The 16,420-nt window shown below is 42.8% G+C and overlaps 1 protein-coding gene across 1 annotated transcript in view; it reads left to right on the top strand.

The window, feature by feature from the left end:
- Positions 1-8,867, top strand: part of zgc:194930 (uncharacterized protein LOC557813 homolog) — a 28,183-nt gene extending 19,316 nt beyond the window's left edge. Inside the window, exon 3 of the mRNA XM_040043497.1 lies at positions 6,937-8,867. Coding sequence (XP_039899431.1) covers positions 6,937-7,654 — 718 coding nt within the window. The 3' untranslated portion in view covers positions 7,655-8,867. The remainder of the gene's footprint in view (positions 1-6,936) is intronic.
- Positions 8,868-16,420: the final 7,553 nt, after the last annotated feature.

Here is a 16,420-nt window from a genome sequence, read left to right as displayed (position 1 = left end):
TCAGGGGTTATAAAGTCAGGTTTCACAACTGCAGTATCACTTAAAAAAAATCACTATTTACAAGTTAATCACGCTGTGACTTTTAGCTGTATTTATAGCTATATAAAATGCTCACTCAGATAATTGTCTCCCACTTTTTTTCTCACTCTGTCTTGGTGTAACCACTAGCTGAACGGGGATTGCCTGATCTTTTCTTGCAGAACAGCTAAGAAAATAACCCCCACATATATGATATACTGTATTTTCCGCACTATAAGGCACACTTAAAATCCTTTAATTTTCTCAAAAATCGACAGTGCGCCTAATAATCCGGTGTGCCTTATGTATGAATTCTGGTTGTGTTTACTGACCTTTAACCAATTTTACTTGATACACGGCGATCAAAAATCTGTCAAAAACTGTTTTAGTAAGCTTGCTAAGCTACGAAGCTGCACCGCTTGATAAATTGTCAGAGCATTACGGCTACCGTAGTCAGGAGCCTCACGGAGTAATCTGGGTCCAAAACTCCGTCCGCTTCAGGTCCCAAAGTCAAACGAACACTGTTAAAGAGTTAAAACGGTCTAAATTATTTCATCTGTAATAAAATGATCAGCGTTGCTGCTTTACCAGGTGTAACAATTAAGTTTAACATCCAGGCATCTATGAAAACAGAATTTATTAAATTCAACAAAGTTAGAAGTTAGCAGGAAGTTAGCTTGCTAGCTTCCACCTAAACATGATATAGCATGTTCTGACTGAGAGATTTCTGAAAAAATTAAAACGTACAGCTCTGCTACCACTTCCAACGTAAATGAAGACAGAAAACTAAACAGCAGTGACGTTTGTAGGGTTACTGAAGTTGGACTAGCTGGTATATAATGATGTGCTACGTGACCGCTAGCGACACAGCTATGTTAGCATAACATAAACACAGTGAAGCTGGAGGATGAACGCTAACTTCTTTCCACTCGACAAAAGTTAATGTGAGGTTTCCTGATGGTTAGAGACAAATGCAATCGCTTGGCAGGATGCTGTAAACGGACCAAACTTCAGTCAGGAGAACAACTGAGATAATTCATCCACAATACGAGGACAGCCATTAATATACTGCAACAACATGGGAATAGAGCAGCTGCGAGAGAATTCAACATTAATGAATCAATGGTAGGGAAGTGGGGGAAGCAAGAAGAATGAGTTGATTAAAGTTTGACTTATCTGACTGTTTTGTTTCACTTATTGCGCTTTATGGTCCAAAAAATACAGTGTTAATTTTTTACTCACTCTAATGGGTCTCCATATACCTCTAAACAGCTCCTCAATAACAACCTCTCACTGTTGATTTCCCAATGTCACTTGTCATTGCCACTTCTAATGTCTTCTTGGCCACTTAATGATTTCTTGTCTGTTTCATGCTGATAGTGAGAGGCCTATTTATAATACGTTTGCTTTGCGAGCCCCATGTGGATACTTAGTACAAACTGTGAGTCGATATGCCGATAGCCTTCACCTCCATGTTACTGTATTTTTTTTAATTTATTTTTTGCCGGGCTGCCTAGTCATTAAAGCCTACACCACATCGTTGTCAGGGCTTGACATCACCGTGCTTTGTGAGGTGATCGAGGAGACAGAATAGGGCAGAGAAACAAGGCCTTGATTGCAGATTAATGAATGTGCACACAGCTATTCACATACCAGAGTCATAATCCCACTACACAGCTGTTTTTTTTTCTTTCCCATGTCAAAAGATACATATGTGAATGCTTGTGACAAGCACGCATTCCTCTGTAATTGTCTGGAGTGTCACATTTCTGGGATTAACAGGATTGGGGAGGGGGGCTGGCATGGCTGGGCCTTTAGATTACTGGATCAGCAGTAGGAGTGGTGCATCAAATCTAAGAGGAACAATCACAAACAAGTCTGACTTATTGTGGTGGATGGAGTCGGCATGAATGGAGAAATCTTTGATCGGGGTATCTTGGGCGTGCACGCTTTGCGAACCCTTCGCTGGAGTATTTCCTTTGAACTTCACAGTGCAAGGTGGAAGTTCTCATCCACTTAAGACATAGGTGTCAAACTCTGGCCCGCGGGCCAAATTTGGCCCGCAGCCTAATTACATTTGGCCCGCAAAGCCATAACAAATTACTATTAGAGCTGGCCTACTGGTATTATACAGCTAATATATATATATTGTTTAGTATTAAGCTTTGCTTGTTCCATATTCAGTTTTTCAGCAAAACTTGTTTGAGTCCATAAGAAAAGATTCATTCTCATATCTGGAGGAATAAATATATTTCAATAAATATTAATGTTAGCCCGCGACTTTGTTCCAGTTTTGAATTTTGGCCCACTGTGTGTTTGAGTTTGACACCCCTGACTTAAGAGGACAAAGTGCCTCACATTGAAAAGATTAGGATGTTCATCACAGCTCTAATGGTTTCACTGGCATAAAATCTATAGGCACCTCTGCACCATTGTATTTCAGAACAGATGCAATCAGCTTTAATTTCTGTAGCACATGAGGGAAAGTAGTATTGTGCTTGTGCACGTGTCTAATCACTGAACTGCCTGTGAATGATCGTCATCGGCTCTAAAGCGAGCGCTCTGAAGAATCAACTTGAGCAACATGTATGCAAAGAATATGTTGCCTCTTATTTTATTTTTTTTGGTCCGTCCACTCCAGCAAAAGACCAAAACCAGAAAGTTTGAGCAGTGTGTCATTTATTTAGTTTTGCTCTCAGGTGATAGGCGTCCTGTCGTCGTCCCCCGCAAGTCTTTTTGTCCAGCTTTATGAATTCTATTTTTTTCTGTAGTAAAACGCCCTGTGCATCTCTCACTTTTCTGAAAGTACACCTCAAATTTCACCTTGGCAGCGGTGCTGCCCAGGAGCAAAAGAAATGGAAAACATTCATTTTCTCAGCTTTCCACTGAGAGGGGAGACAGAAGAGAAGGATGCAGGGTGAGAGAGAGGTGCTTAAGTCAGTGGGTGAGCGCACGTGTGTGTGACTGTAACCGCGTAGGCAGGTGGCTTTGTGTTTGTGTGTCTGCGTACTGGGAGGGAAGACAGAATGCTGCAATTTAATCGATCTGCACGTTTGAAAGTTATCTTCTTAATTCTAAGGACTTCTTGAGCTCATGTTGAATACTGAACAGTGAAAAGTGAAGCCAAAGGAGGGTTAGATTAAAAAAAAAAAAAAAAAACAGAGACAAGTGAACATGACAACTTAAGACGAAGCAGGCGGGAGGTGAGAAAAGCTTGAGGGAAGATGCTGAAATGAAGGAGAAGTCAAGTGCGAAGCTGTAGAAGATTAGTGAGCTGCAGCTACACAACGGTGACGCTGAAGGAGACGCGAGGAGGAGGAGGTTGTTTTGGAACAGGAGCTCCTGGAGAGGTGAAAGATGGAGGCTGGCAGGGTGGAGGAAAAAACACATGAAATGAAGAAAATATGGGCGTGAAAAACACAAGCTGCTCGCAGCAGGCGATGTCTGACAGACTGTTACGCCATCCCCACCGCAAACCCCCCACCCTCGCCAACACTTGTAATACCTGTCGAGGCGTGTGCGTGAGCGTGTGAGAGAAAGCCGTCTTTTACTTGTACTGCTTTTACTACTTCGCCTCGTGTCCTTGTAAGAACATCCTTCAAAGTGGAGGTATCAGGTTGTCGTTATGTCCGCGAGGGGATACTTACTGTGCCATAAATGAGCTTTAATTAGTCTCAGACCTTTGCTGACCTCTAGCATCTTTTGAGGAATTGGGACGACATCAACGAATCTCTGGCCACACGTGTCACTGCGATATACACAGTGAAAGTCATTTCACAGCAGGGATAGCAAAGCAGGTGAGAGCAAAGGTTCAGCAAAAACATCAAATGAGGCAGCGACACATGAGGGCGATGTAATGCGTCGGTGTTACTTTTCACGGCATTTTATTATTCTGATTGAAAACAGACATTTGTTAAATTGATTTGTCACAATGCCACTGTTTAACTTGGTATCACTCGTCCCAAAGAGCCAATTGAGCACCTTTTTCTAAAACACTTGACTTTATTTGTATGTACTTGGAATAAAATTCATAATAATACATTTCCTTGCATATAAGAAGTTAGCTAACAGTTAGCATCTTGTAAAATCTAGCATTAGCAAAAAAAAACCATTTGATTATAGTTAAATTTAATTTACTTTATACTTAATTTAAAGCGACAGCTTTGATTTGTGAGGAATTTGTTTACTCTTCTCTCTGAAGTTGGCGTAATCGGGTCGTTAAGTGATGACGTGACGAATCCTACTTCCGGGCCTAAAGTAGTCTGCGTTTAATATGGCTTTTGTGTTGTTAACATGTTTAATGTTATGTATTTTCTTCTATTTAATCTCAAAAAGCTCCTAAAACAGTCAGTGATCACTGTTGACCTCCCTCAGCTTTTATTACCACTAATCATTTATTTAAGCTCAGTTTTTAAAACCTTAGGACGTAACTACAGCCCAGCCCATGCAGCAGTATATGAATGACTAACCTCGTATTGTGGATGGATTATCTCAGTTGTTCTCCTGGCTGAAGTTTGGTCCTTTTACAGCATCCTGCCATGCGATTACATTTGTTCCTGACCACTGAGAACACTCACGTTAACTTTTATCGAGTGGAAAAAAAGTTAGCTTGTTTATATTATGCTAACATAGCTGTGTCGCTAGCGGTCACGTAGCACATCATTATATACCAGCTAGCCCAACTTCAGTAACCCTACAAACGTCACTGCTGTTTAGTTTTCTGTCTTCATTTATCTTCGAAGTGATAACAGAGCTGTACGTTTTAATTTGTTTCCAAAACCCCACAGTCAGCACATGCTATATTGTATTTAGATAGAAGCTAGCGAGCTAACTTCCTGCTAACTTCTAACTCCGTTAAATGTCATAAATTCCGTTTTCATGGATGCCTGGATGTTAAACTCAATTGTTACACCTGGTAGAGCAGAACGCTGATCATTTTATTAAAGATGAAAGACTTTAGACAGTTTTTCAACTCTCAGTAATGCCATAGTGATCGTTTGATATATGGACCTGCAGCAGAGTTTAGGCCCAGACACGGCTAGTGACGTCAGACTTAACGACCGGATTGACTATTTAACTTAGGTTTTGCTTTTTAAGCTAAGCTAGGCTAATTGCCTTGTGACTTCACCTTCGTACTGAACAAACAGACCTTAAAGTAGCATCCTCCGGCTGAGCTAACCGTTAGAAAGCCAACATTATTTCCCCTAAAACAATTTCTTTATTTTACTTTTCAGCCTGATGTGTTATTTGAATGGAAGCTAATTGTATAAGAAACACTTCTTTTATGCTAAGGTTAGCTTTAAGCTTACAGTCAAACAGAAAGACTAAACATCTGTGTGTCTTCCACTGTTCGCCTCTCATAAACCAACATCTGGAAGTAAAAGGGAGTACTAAACATTTTAAACCCAAAAGAGGAGTGCAGTCAGGCCTGTGCACATTTCCTTCCTACAACGCTCTGCATAATATATCTGACATTTACATGAGCAGTGCAGAACTTACCGCCGCTGAGGCTCTAGGCAGCCTCTGTAAACATCGAGAGCATGCACGCCCCGGACATCACATTGCATTTGAAAATGTGCAGCGGCCGCACAATAAAGTACCCTTGTCGTTGTCAGTGTACAGTATGTGGCCGTCGGCGCATCTGACCCGAGGAGCCCCGTCAGACTGACGTCTGTCACCATGGTGATCCGCAGGCTAAAACCGAGGAGTCGCTCTTCTAGCAGTTTGAAATTCATCTTCAGTTTGTAGCAGTCAGAAGTCATCTGTGCTTAAATAAGAAGTTAAAATGACACTGAATGTGAGCTTGCATTTTAAATACTGTGGGGTGTGTTTTCACTACATCTAGTCGTTGAAGTTTTACAAAAGATGTCTCTCACATGTGTCTGTATCCCACAGTGACCTCTTTAAAACACTTACTTTGTCACATTAGCAATTTAAAACCCAGCGGCAAAGTGTAGCTCACTAAAGTACACGCAAGTACTGTTCCTAAGTACAAAGTTATATTTAATACTTCTACAGCACTTCGTGTCAGAGCGAGATACTGTACTGTTTACACTGGTTCAAGTTTACCATCAGCCTTCATCTGTCAGGCTTCAAAATGGTTGATTGACTAGGCAGTACTTCCATCCTTTCACCTGTGCTCCTAACCTTAATAATTAAATAAAAAAATATTATACATTATTATTGATTTTTAATGTGAGGGGTTAGCTTTGTGTTATTAATTCCCTGACATGTCCAAAACAAGCCATGTTGCTTCCCTCAACACTCCTGTTAAGCCAACTTTCTTCCGACTGACTGATTGGCTTTGAACAGGTAGGTGTGGTTGCTGCGCTCTCCACAGACGACAGCAGGTTCACACCAAGCACAGAAGTGAAAGAGTCTGGAGATGCCGTGGCGAACGTGATGCCGCCTGCAGCATAACCCAGCATGACTGGGTTGGGGGAAGCCAGTTGAGCTGTATCGTGCTAATCTGAGCATACATCCTATTAAAGGGGACTTCACGCCTCCCTCGTGGAGTCTGTTTGGTCAGAAAGGCTCTGTCAGTGCTCCTCCTGCTCCTGTTTACACAAAGGAGCAGACACTGGTCCTGCTGATGGGTTTGATGCCCTTCTGCGGTCATGTCCAGCTCTCCGCGCCTGACTGTATAGCCTCCATAGCATTAAGACAAAGCAAACCTCCCTGCAGTCATACATATTGATGTGCCGATCGCTTTTGGGGGTTGTCTTGTTTCCTCTGCAAAGTGATTTACAGGTGAAGTGGTTTCAGTGGTTTCTCCTTCCTAACAATAAAGACTGATACCCCTGAACTTTACCTGAGCATGTTCTTTACCCTCGTGATCAAGTTGTAGTTATATTTTTTTGAGCAGTCTATGATCATTGTAACTCTAGCAGTGACTTTTCTGGTCTTGCTCTCTCACAGCTACGTCTACGACCCCTCAGCTCCAGTGGACATGAGGAAGAGCGACTCCACAGGCAGCTCGCTCTACCAGCCCCATCGCCGCCCGGGCGGGGCCCCAAACAGAGACCTATATGGTGAGGCCAAGCAGAAGCATGGCTTTCATAACATGGCTTACAGCAAGTCCAATGAGAGCACACTAAAACTAGAAGTTGACAACAACCATGTCAACCAAAGACTGCACCGTCAGGGGAGTATACCACCGACAGAGGGAGGGCTCTACATCATCCAGCCACAAGGGGTGGGGCAGCAATGGATGACGCAGGAAAAAGGTCTGAGCCAGGTGCCCGTGTACCCCAGCGTAGAGAATTACGAGATCCAGAGAAGCCAAGCGACGAGTAACGGGTGGACCAGCTCCGAGCACCGGCTCAGCAGCGCAGAGCTTTCAGCAGACGAGATAGACGAGGGTGTGGGAGGGACCCCGGAGTACCTGTGTGACACGGGGGACGAGGGCAGTGTCTTGTCAGTGGACATCCAAACCAGCAACACCAGCTTGTCCTCAGGGGGCACGAGGGACGAGCTCACGCTGACAAAGACTCCCGACGTCTCCACGATGGAGAGCGGGATCTCGGTGTCGAAGAGCGAGGACGAGGAGCAGGAGGTGCAGAGCATCACGGACTCGATGGTGGCAGAGGCTCTCGCTGCTCTGGAGGCCGCCACGGCAGGAGAGGACTATGAGTGAAGGGCGAATGCGCTCACCCACCACATAAAAAACTCTGAGGACTCAAAAGAGCATCAAAACCACGATGAGACGTTGCCACGCTTCTGGAGAATAACGCTCATATCTAAGAACACGGGAATGAATGGAAACTCTGTTTACAACAAAGATATATTTTTGAACCCTTGGATATTTTTTTTAAGCTGTGGTTATACTGACAGAAGATGATGTGTGCCTTGTGAAGGAGGCTACATTTCCAAAGCTGCAAGTTTTGCATGAAGCCACAACCAAAGAGACGTCAGAGTGCACGCTGAGTTTGACCTGCAGTGCACCCAACACTCCGCACAGTCCCAATAAGCCTGGATGTGCTCGTCCACACACACACACACACACACACAGTTAGCGATACACCACATGTTGCTTTTATCATGTTTGGATCCTAGTGTTTCTTCTGCAAACACAGTCCCTGCCATAGGCTGTACAGGAACCGAGCACGTGGATAAGGAGAGGTCACCATGGTTTTGTTCCTTATATTTTGTTCTGCTGTTATTTATAAAATCGTACTGCTCTCTAAAATTGATCTACTGAATATTCCGTAAATGAAGGATGAGGAGCTGTCTTTTAATCGAGGCTTATTCACTCGCTGATCGTCGCTATTATGCACGTTATGACTGTGTGAAAACATTTCATAAACAAGACCATTTATTCTAGTCAATGTGAATGTAAGATCAGCTAAGGTCAAACTGCTGCTGAGTGAACCTCAGAGGGATCATAGCTTTCACCCTCTTAGCTTTTTACTTTTAATTTTTATTCCACTTTAAGGCTTTGCGCTTCTCGTCCAGCCTGTGACGTTAGCTCAGCTCGGTGATGACCTAACTGAGGCTGGGCGGCAGTACAGAGTGCTTTTTTAACGCCAGCCTCCCCCGTGGCTGCTCAGTGTTCACCATAGCTCCATAACCAAGTACACGCTTCTGTCTCTATTCACTGAATCTCATACAAATGTAAGCCAAATCCAGCTCTCGAAGGTCTTATAGCTATCTTTATCAGTACTTTGGTTTTGGAACCACACTCAAGTAATGTTGATTAATCACAAATAATAAATAAGCTGTTCTGATCAGTTGTGTTTTAATTTTATTTTCCCTATTTGCCCCCATTTCAGTCATGGTTTGGCTGCCAAATGATTTCTATTTGTTTGTATTGTAAATTAAAATAAAAGTACTTGAAAAATTGTGTCTAATTTGTGTATCTTGTGGATTTAACGCTACACTTGACAGCTAGTTGAAAGAGGACACAGTCATAAGATTTTATCTTTCTCTCACTGAGTTTTTGGACCTGGAGAGATCTGCGTGTTGTTTGAACGTTTATAGAATTATAAACTAAACGAGTTCAGTACTCGAACTTCTTGTAACTTCATGTTGGTAATCTGGCTGTTTATAAATTATTCTGCAGTTATTTGTAGATCTTCTCCAATGTGATTGCAGACAGGACCCCACAGGTTGCCTCCCACCTCTCGATGGGTGTCCTGGTCTAGCAATCAAAAGCAGTTGCAAAGAGGACTGATGCATACTGGACCTGTGAAACTTCTTGTTGTTGTTGTCGTATGCAAAAGAAATTAAACACACTCACGGGGAAACCATTTCTGTCCTAGTCACAAGGAAGTTGCCGTCCTATTTTTAGTCTAGTGTGACTGAGGCGTGATCTAACTTTTACATAGAAATCTATGCAAATGTGTGATGAGCACTAGCTTTTTGTCCCCGTGATGATTCGGAGCACTAAAAACAAGTTATTTTTATTTAATTCCAGATCCTGACTGTAGTGGAAGGAACTGTAATTTCACTTTTAGGGTCTAGTATTCAAAAGTTGTAAATGAATAGTCCAGTGGCTGTAATTGTACAGGAGTAACACAAGTAGCACAGCTCCTGTAAGTAACCCAGCAGGTTTCTAACGATGATGTTAAAAACTGCTCTGCTGGGGACCGACAGTTCAAACAGCTCAGATCTTTCAAAATATTCTCCATCACCTAACGCTCCGAAAATAAGACATAAAATCATCCTCACAGAAGCTCTTCTTGTGTCAGCAGACGTGCCAGATAACAGCTTGGTTGCCAAAGGGAAAGTGGTCGTTTCCCTAAGGAGGCAGATTTTTGCCAACCTAAGGGCATGGAAAAATACTGCTCCAGTCACTACTCGTGATTTTCCTCCGCACCAATTCTGTTACACAATTAAAACATCCAATAAACGTATACCAGTTCATTTAAGTGACGAACAGATGACATACAGAACACATTTTTAAAGCCACTTTTCGGCGTTCGCCATTCACCACAACATCTAAGCGTTTGTTTATGAATGCCGCTTCGCTCCCGTCTTCATAATAAGTGTGATCACCGTGGGACTCGGGTGTTTAAACCTCGCCATCGCAGCAGTTAGAGCCTCAGCGGGCAGCGTCCAGGGCCTCGGGGCCTCGGCTAATGAACACCTGTGGGTGTTTGCTTGAACCCCACACAGCTCACGTACACACCTCAGGAACTTCCACAGCAGCCAATAATCCTGATCGACTGGCTGACTGAGAGGCTCCCGGTGTCTGTGTGAGCACAAGAGGTGGAACAGAGTCCCCCAAAATAGCTCTTTCTTTGGTGATTTATCTCCTCCTCTCAGCCGCCGCCTTTCCATCTTCGCCCCTCTGCGCTCCTCTTCGTCTTATAGTGCGCTCTTTATTTAAACCTTTGGATTTTTGGCTAGTTCATTGGTTTTACATGAAATGTTCAACTTTTAAATTCATCTGTTTATTAAGATACGCCTGTTTCGAGCAGGTGATGTTGCTGTTAGCACGTCGCTAGGTTTTTACCCGCTCACCACGATCCCGTGGGTCTGTCAGACTGTATCTCTCCCTCTCTGACTTTTCACTAAAATCCCTTAGCACGTCCCACTCACCGCCGAGTTTGAGACGTTGCAGGAAAACCACAGAAGACCAGAGGCGGTTTCATGTCACATACGGCGTGCTGCACCACAGCGGGATAGACTACCAGACTCCAATCCACACTGAGGCCTGTGTGCGAATGCATTCACAGTTTAGCCAAAGCTTTGATCCAAAAATGCCTCTGAGGGAGCGAACAGTACAGCCTGTTATGTTTTTATTTTTACTTTTCCCCCCACGGACAACATCATTTGTGCATTGCAGTGGGCGGCTGTTCAGCTACCAGGTGAAATCACAAGCGCAGCACAAATGAGCACAAAAGCTCGTTGGCGGGCTGTTTTTTGTGTTGTTGTTGTTGTTGTTTTTAAGAAATCAAAAAGAGCAGTTTTCTTTATGAACTTCTGAACGTACACCCTGCTTCTCAACGTTACGGACAAAGACATTAAAGACAAAAAATGTTCCCGTGCAGCGTGATGACAACAGGATCTGCTTAATCAAACCAGTGACTCATCTTTCCATCAGAGCCGAGCTCGCCTAGTGCGTCACCGCCTCACTTTGATCCTTTCACTCGGTTCAAGGATACACAGAAAGGTAGATTATACACTCTGCACAGGCAGATAAATAACAGCTGAGGCTTTACCTGCACACAAACAGCGGAGCACGAAGTTTGAAAAGAGACACGTGTCGGTGTGAGCAACTTTTATCGGCGAGCGTAACATCAGCACAAGCTACGTGTTATTGTTTGTGCAGAAAGGGAACATGTGAGCTGCTGTCAGCTGAGAAGAGGCATCGACGAGCAGAGGAGGGTAGAAGCCTTTGAGGTGTTGGAAAGCAAACACAAATCACATAACATCAGAGCAGAGGAGGAGAACGGCTTTAGATTCATGTTGACCGGCCAGCTCTCCACAGCAAGTGCTCCTTTCAGCAAGTTTAACGTCACCTCCAGCTACAAGTCAAGCGCGCAGTTTGTGAATTTCAACCTGATCACTTCTCTCATCGAAACAGTTTTTAGTGAGAGCTCCTAGGATCCTATGAACTTTTTCAATTTCATAATATCCCAAAATTTCCAAGTTCACCTACAGTTGAAAATCCAAATCTTTTAACACATAAGCAAAAAGTAAAAAAAGATAATCAGGATAAAAACAAGCAAACATAAACAGCACTTTATGAGGGGCATAATTCTGAGTTTTCTCACTGAGACTGACTCATCTCCTTAATAACAGGATTGTGTACTTATATCATCCTTTGGATCAGCGATGGACCAAATTAACTTCTAACGCACTGCTTGTTTTATTCCACATCCATGCTTTTACTTTTTTAAATGTAGTGACCACCTCAAAACTACTAAAATCATCTTTTTTTAAAAAAAATTCTCCAGTCTTTAGCAATTACTAGATTTCTAAATCTTTATTTTTTTTGCTCTTGCAGAAATTAAAAACTAAAAATAAAGCAACATTTGTATGCGTATGCATGTATTTCCTGTACAATCTGTTGATCTTTGGTCCAGGAAGCTTTCTAGTTTCGGTTTGTGTCCGAGTGCTACTGACCCATCACATTTTAACAGGCTTTAAATAAGCGTATCCACAGCTACGAGCAGAGGGCAGAACAGGAAGTCCCAATCGAGACAGCTGCGGCCGCTTATCTGGATATCTGGGCTACAGACTGTATGCAAAGGATGGCCAGTGAATGATCTCTTGCTCATTGACTCAATCAGCAGTTTCAAAACTGAATAAAATGCTGTCAAATCGCCCTGTTTGAGTCAAAAAAGGAGGCTGAATGTGTGCACACTCATTTGTCTTGATGCATGCTCAGTCATCCAGGTAAGTAAATCCCAAAAGGTTGATTCTGCTCATCACTTGTTTGACTGACAAAACGTTTCTCCGACTGAAAATGCTACGTCCAGAGAAACCGAATCAACGTTTTGGGGATGCACACTCATTGTTAACGAAGGTTCATTTTCAAGTTGTTAGCCAGCGACTGTGCAGTGTCCTCAGTTTCAGTCAGATCCACCTTTTGCTCTTTGTGTTCAGCTTCAAAAGGTCAAGGTGGGTAATTTACACCACACAAACTATGCATGCAGCCCACGTATTGGACTTCAGAGAAGTACAACAGGAGTGACTTCATGTTTCTCCAGTCGTCCACGTCCACAAAGTCAACCACATAGTTACTACACAGGATCCTTTCCAATACTGTCTGGTTTGTTATTAGGAGTTAAAAAGATTATTTTCAAGAAAACAGCACAGCGGCCCTGAGAGGTCAAACGCACTGCAACTTAATTAAATGTCAGCAAATAGAAAAAAGCCACAAAAGCAAGAAAGACATAACCCAAGTTGGACAAAAACCTTAGAAAACACAACATGTCACATGGTTCTTGCTGTATATAACAGTAAAACAAGTTTACTATTAGCTTCCTGCTGTTGTCTTTTCTTAATTCCTTCAGTCGTGATTTGTGTGTTTCTGCAGCGTTTTTTCTAGTTGCTGGTGTGTTTGACCTCTCAGGGCCAAGACATACATTTTTTTATTACAGGTATATCTCCTGTTTCGCACATGTGCATTTACACTTTGTGAACAACATTTCCCATCTGCCTGTAAAGCAGAGGCAGGTGCATTTAATGGTTTTCCTGTAGTCAAACATTCATCCCGATGAAGGTCTTTTCTCCCATTTAGCAGGAGCAGAAAGAAAAAGGTCTTTTTCGCGGAGCCTGTTATTGAACTTCTCCTCCAGAACCATAAATAATTGTTGTTAATTTCTATGAATGAACGTCACTGTTCTACCACCTAGTCTTCTACACACTGTAAGCCAAGCTCGCATCTCTGTAGTGTTCACCGTCTCTTCCCCGTCATCAGAGCAACTTGAGATAATGGCTCAAAAGTAGCTTCACAACGAGTTAATTTGTGCTGTACATCCACACAGCGAGTGCGGACAAATAAAAAGCACCGGCGTGTCGGATTCCTCTGCGTTGTTTTTATCAGGTCCATTAGGCAGCCGGCTGTAGAGTCCCTGAGGTGTGCGCGCTCAGTTAGCGTGTTTGTTTTTCTCAAGGCTCTGTTGGCGTTAATGATGTCAGCCTTTATTGCGGCACACAAACACACTTCCTCATCTCAGAGGAAAATTTATACTTAAAGAGAAAATATCCACCTCGCAGTAAAGAGAAAAAACTGTTGCTATTGTCTTTAGTATTAGCTTAAAGGAAAATGCACAGGACAAAATAAAAGCATCGTTCGTGTTTGTTTCACGGTTTGAAGGTTTTATTCTTTCCGTCTTTAGGCTTGTATGTGTATGAACATGAGTCGAGATAAGAGTTTAAACAAAAGTTAGATGTGCTTTACTTATCAGCAGCTACAAGCACAATGAGTGTTTCTGGAGCCGCACTAAACAGCACAAAGAGGGATTTTCTCTTTTTTGGTCTCGCTTTTGTTAAGGTAGGATTTCGTCGGTCATCCAGCTGTGAGTCTGTTGATTTATCCTCCCACGCTCTTGGAAACCCAGTGAACAAACTATAAACCTGCTAAATTAGTGTCAACACTGAATGTAATCTTTAACCTTTTAAACGTCTGAGAAAACAGCCCAAAAATACTCCACCTCCCCCCATCCTGGGAAACCTACTAATGTTTCACCAAAGTTAAATATGAACTCTTTCATTAGAAAACCAACCTGGAGGTTTTCATAAAGAGATCCCATGTAAGGTTTTCCAGCTTTAGGTTTTTATTTCTTAAAAAACAGCTGCTTTACTTGTAGAAACTGTTGGAAATTAAAAACAATCTGGCTTTTTTTTTGTCCTCTACACCACCAGTCCCCAACCCCCGGGCCACGGACCAGTACCGGTCCGTGAGTCGTTTGGTACCGGGCCGCGAGAGTTGAGGTTCGAGTGTGAAATGTATGGTTTTCAGGGTTTTTATCAGTTTTTAAGCGTTATTTTGTTATCGTTTTTATCGTTTACTCAGTTTTTCTGGGTCGTTTCATGTGTGTTATGAATAAATCTTCTTTTTTTAGGTACCGGTACTAGTTTTATTTTGTTGTATTTATCTGCGACACCTTAAAGGCCGGTCCATGAAAATATTGTTGGGCATAAACCGGTCCGTGGCGCAAAAAAGGTTGGGGACCGCTGTTCTACACTCACCGCACACTTTCTTACCGACACCTTGCTACTACCATGTTTGACCCTCTTTGGCCTCCTGACATAACGGCATGACGGCATCACACAGTAGCTGCAGATTTGCCTGCTTCACATCCATGATATGAACCTCCTGCTCCACCACTTGTTCCCCACGGTGCTCTACTGGATTGGCTCTACTGGTCTCCTGCTAGAAGGAGACATCAGACGATGTGTACACTGTGGTCATAAAGGGATGGGCGTGGTCATCAACAATACTCAGGTAGGCTGTGGTGTTTGAATGATGCTCAGTTAGTCCTAAGAGGCCCAAAGCGTGCCAAGAAAACATCCCCCACACCATCACGCCAGCAGCAGCCTGAACTGTTCATAAAACAGCAGGATGGATCCATGCTTTCAGATTCTGACCCTCCCATCTGAATGTCACAACAGAAATTAAGGCAACATTTTTCTAATCTTCTGTTGTCGAATTCTGGTGATTCTATGTTAAATGTAGCTTTGGTTTCCTGTTCTTAGCCGACAGGAGTGGCACTAAGTGTGGTCTTCAGCTGCTGTAGTCCATTCAAAGATGCTCTTCTGCATACTTTGGATGTAATGAGTGGTTATTTGAGTTACTGTTGCATTCCCATCAGCCTTTCTCCTCTAAACTCTAACATCAAGAAGACATTTTCACCCACACACACCTGCTGCTCACTGGATATTTTCTCTTTTTCTCGTATTCTCTTAAAAAACCTTTGAGATGGTTGTGTGGGAAAAACCCAGCAGACCAGCCTGTCTGTGAACAACGGCCAACATAAATCACCTTTAGTCCCCTTTGAGATTCTTGGCTTGAACTTCAGCAGGTTGTCTTGATCATGTCTACAAACCTAAATGTACTGAATTGTTTTCATGTGATTGGCTGATTAGATATTTGCAGGTTATCTAAATAAAGTGGCTGGTGAGTATTTATAATAACAAACCCAAACAACTGAACAGTCTTTCAGCTTTTCCAACTATATTTTGAAGACTTGATCTTCACATCAGCAGCTGTCATCTCGCTGATATATTTGATGATACAGATACTGGAATGATATATTGGAGCATTCATGTTTATTTCCACTTTCTGTGCATTTAAATAGCTCTGAAGTTTCAAAGGGTCATTTCTGCCATCTGCACACTTATGAAGACAGTCGAATCACCTTTTTAAAGTTAAAGCCCTGACGCAGTTCAAACGCTGTGAAACATCGACGTTTAACATCCTCCGTTTAGTCCCATCTGTTTCCCCCAAAAAATATTTTAAAAAGGAAAGGAAATGAAAGAAGTTTCTCCCCCTGAGCTCCGTCCTCTTGGCTGATAGCCAGAGACAAAGATAAGATGTAGGGCACTTAGCCTGGCATCAGCATGGGAGCCCTGTCGCCCGGAGGCCTGAATAATTCAGCGCCTGAGATAAATTTACTGCTCATGAAGTCATGCAGAAAAGACATATCAGAGTAGCGTTATTACCTTTACTCTCTTTATTTGAATACCTAATTAGGAGATTTCCTTTTTTTGTTTGTTTTGTTGGTGTGAAAACCTCGCAGAGACCGAACCTCGACTCTAATAGCAAAAGTAAACACACATGCAACAGGAGTCCATATTTGTGCTCTTGTGCAGCTTACTCGCATTTTGCACCGTCATGCACAACCTTCCTGACAGGTTTAACACTCTGAAGGCATCTTTGTGCTTTGCGTTTATCAAGGGCGGGTTAGCTTTGAGCCATGACTCTAGTGTAGTTCCGTTTCGTTCC

The sequence above is a fragment of the Simochromis diagramma genome, unplaced genomic scaffold, assembly GCF_900408965.1.
Source record: "Simochromis diagramma unplaced genomic scaffold, fSimDia1.1 OVJJ01000656.1, whole genome shotgun sequence".
Lineage (NCBI taxonomy): Eukaryota > Metazoa > Chordata > Actinopteri > Cichliformes > Cichlidae > Simochromis > Simochromis diagramma.
The sequence above is the reverse complement of the archived record's forward strand: the minus strand, read 5'-3'. Positions and strand labels throughout refer to the sequence as shown.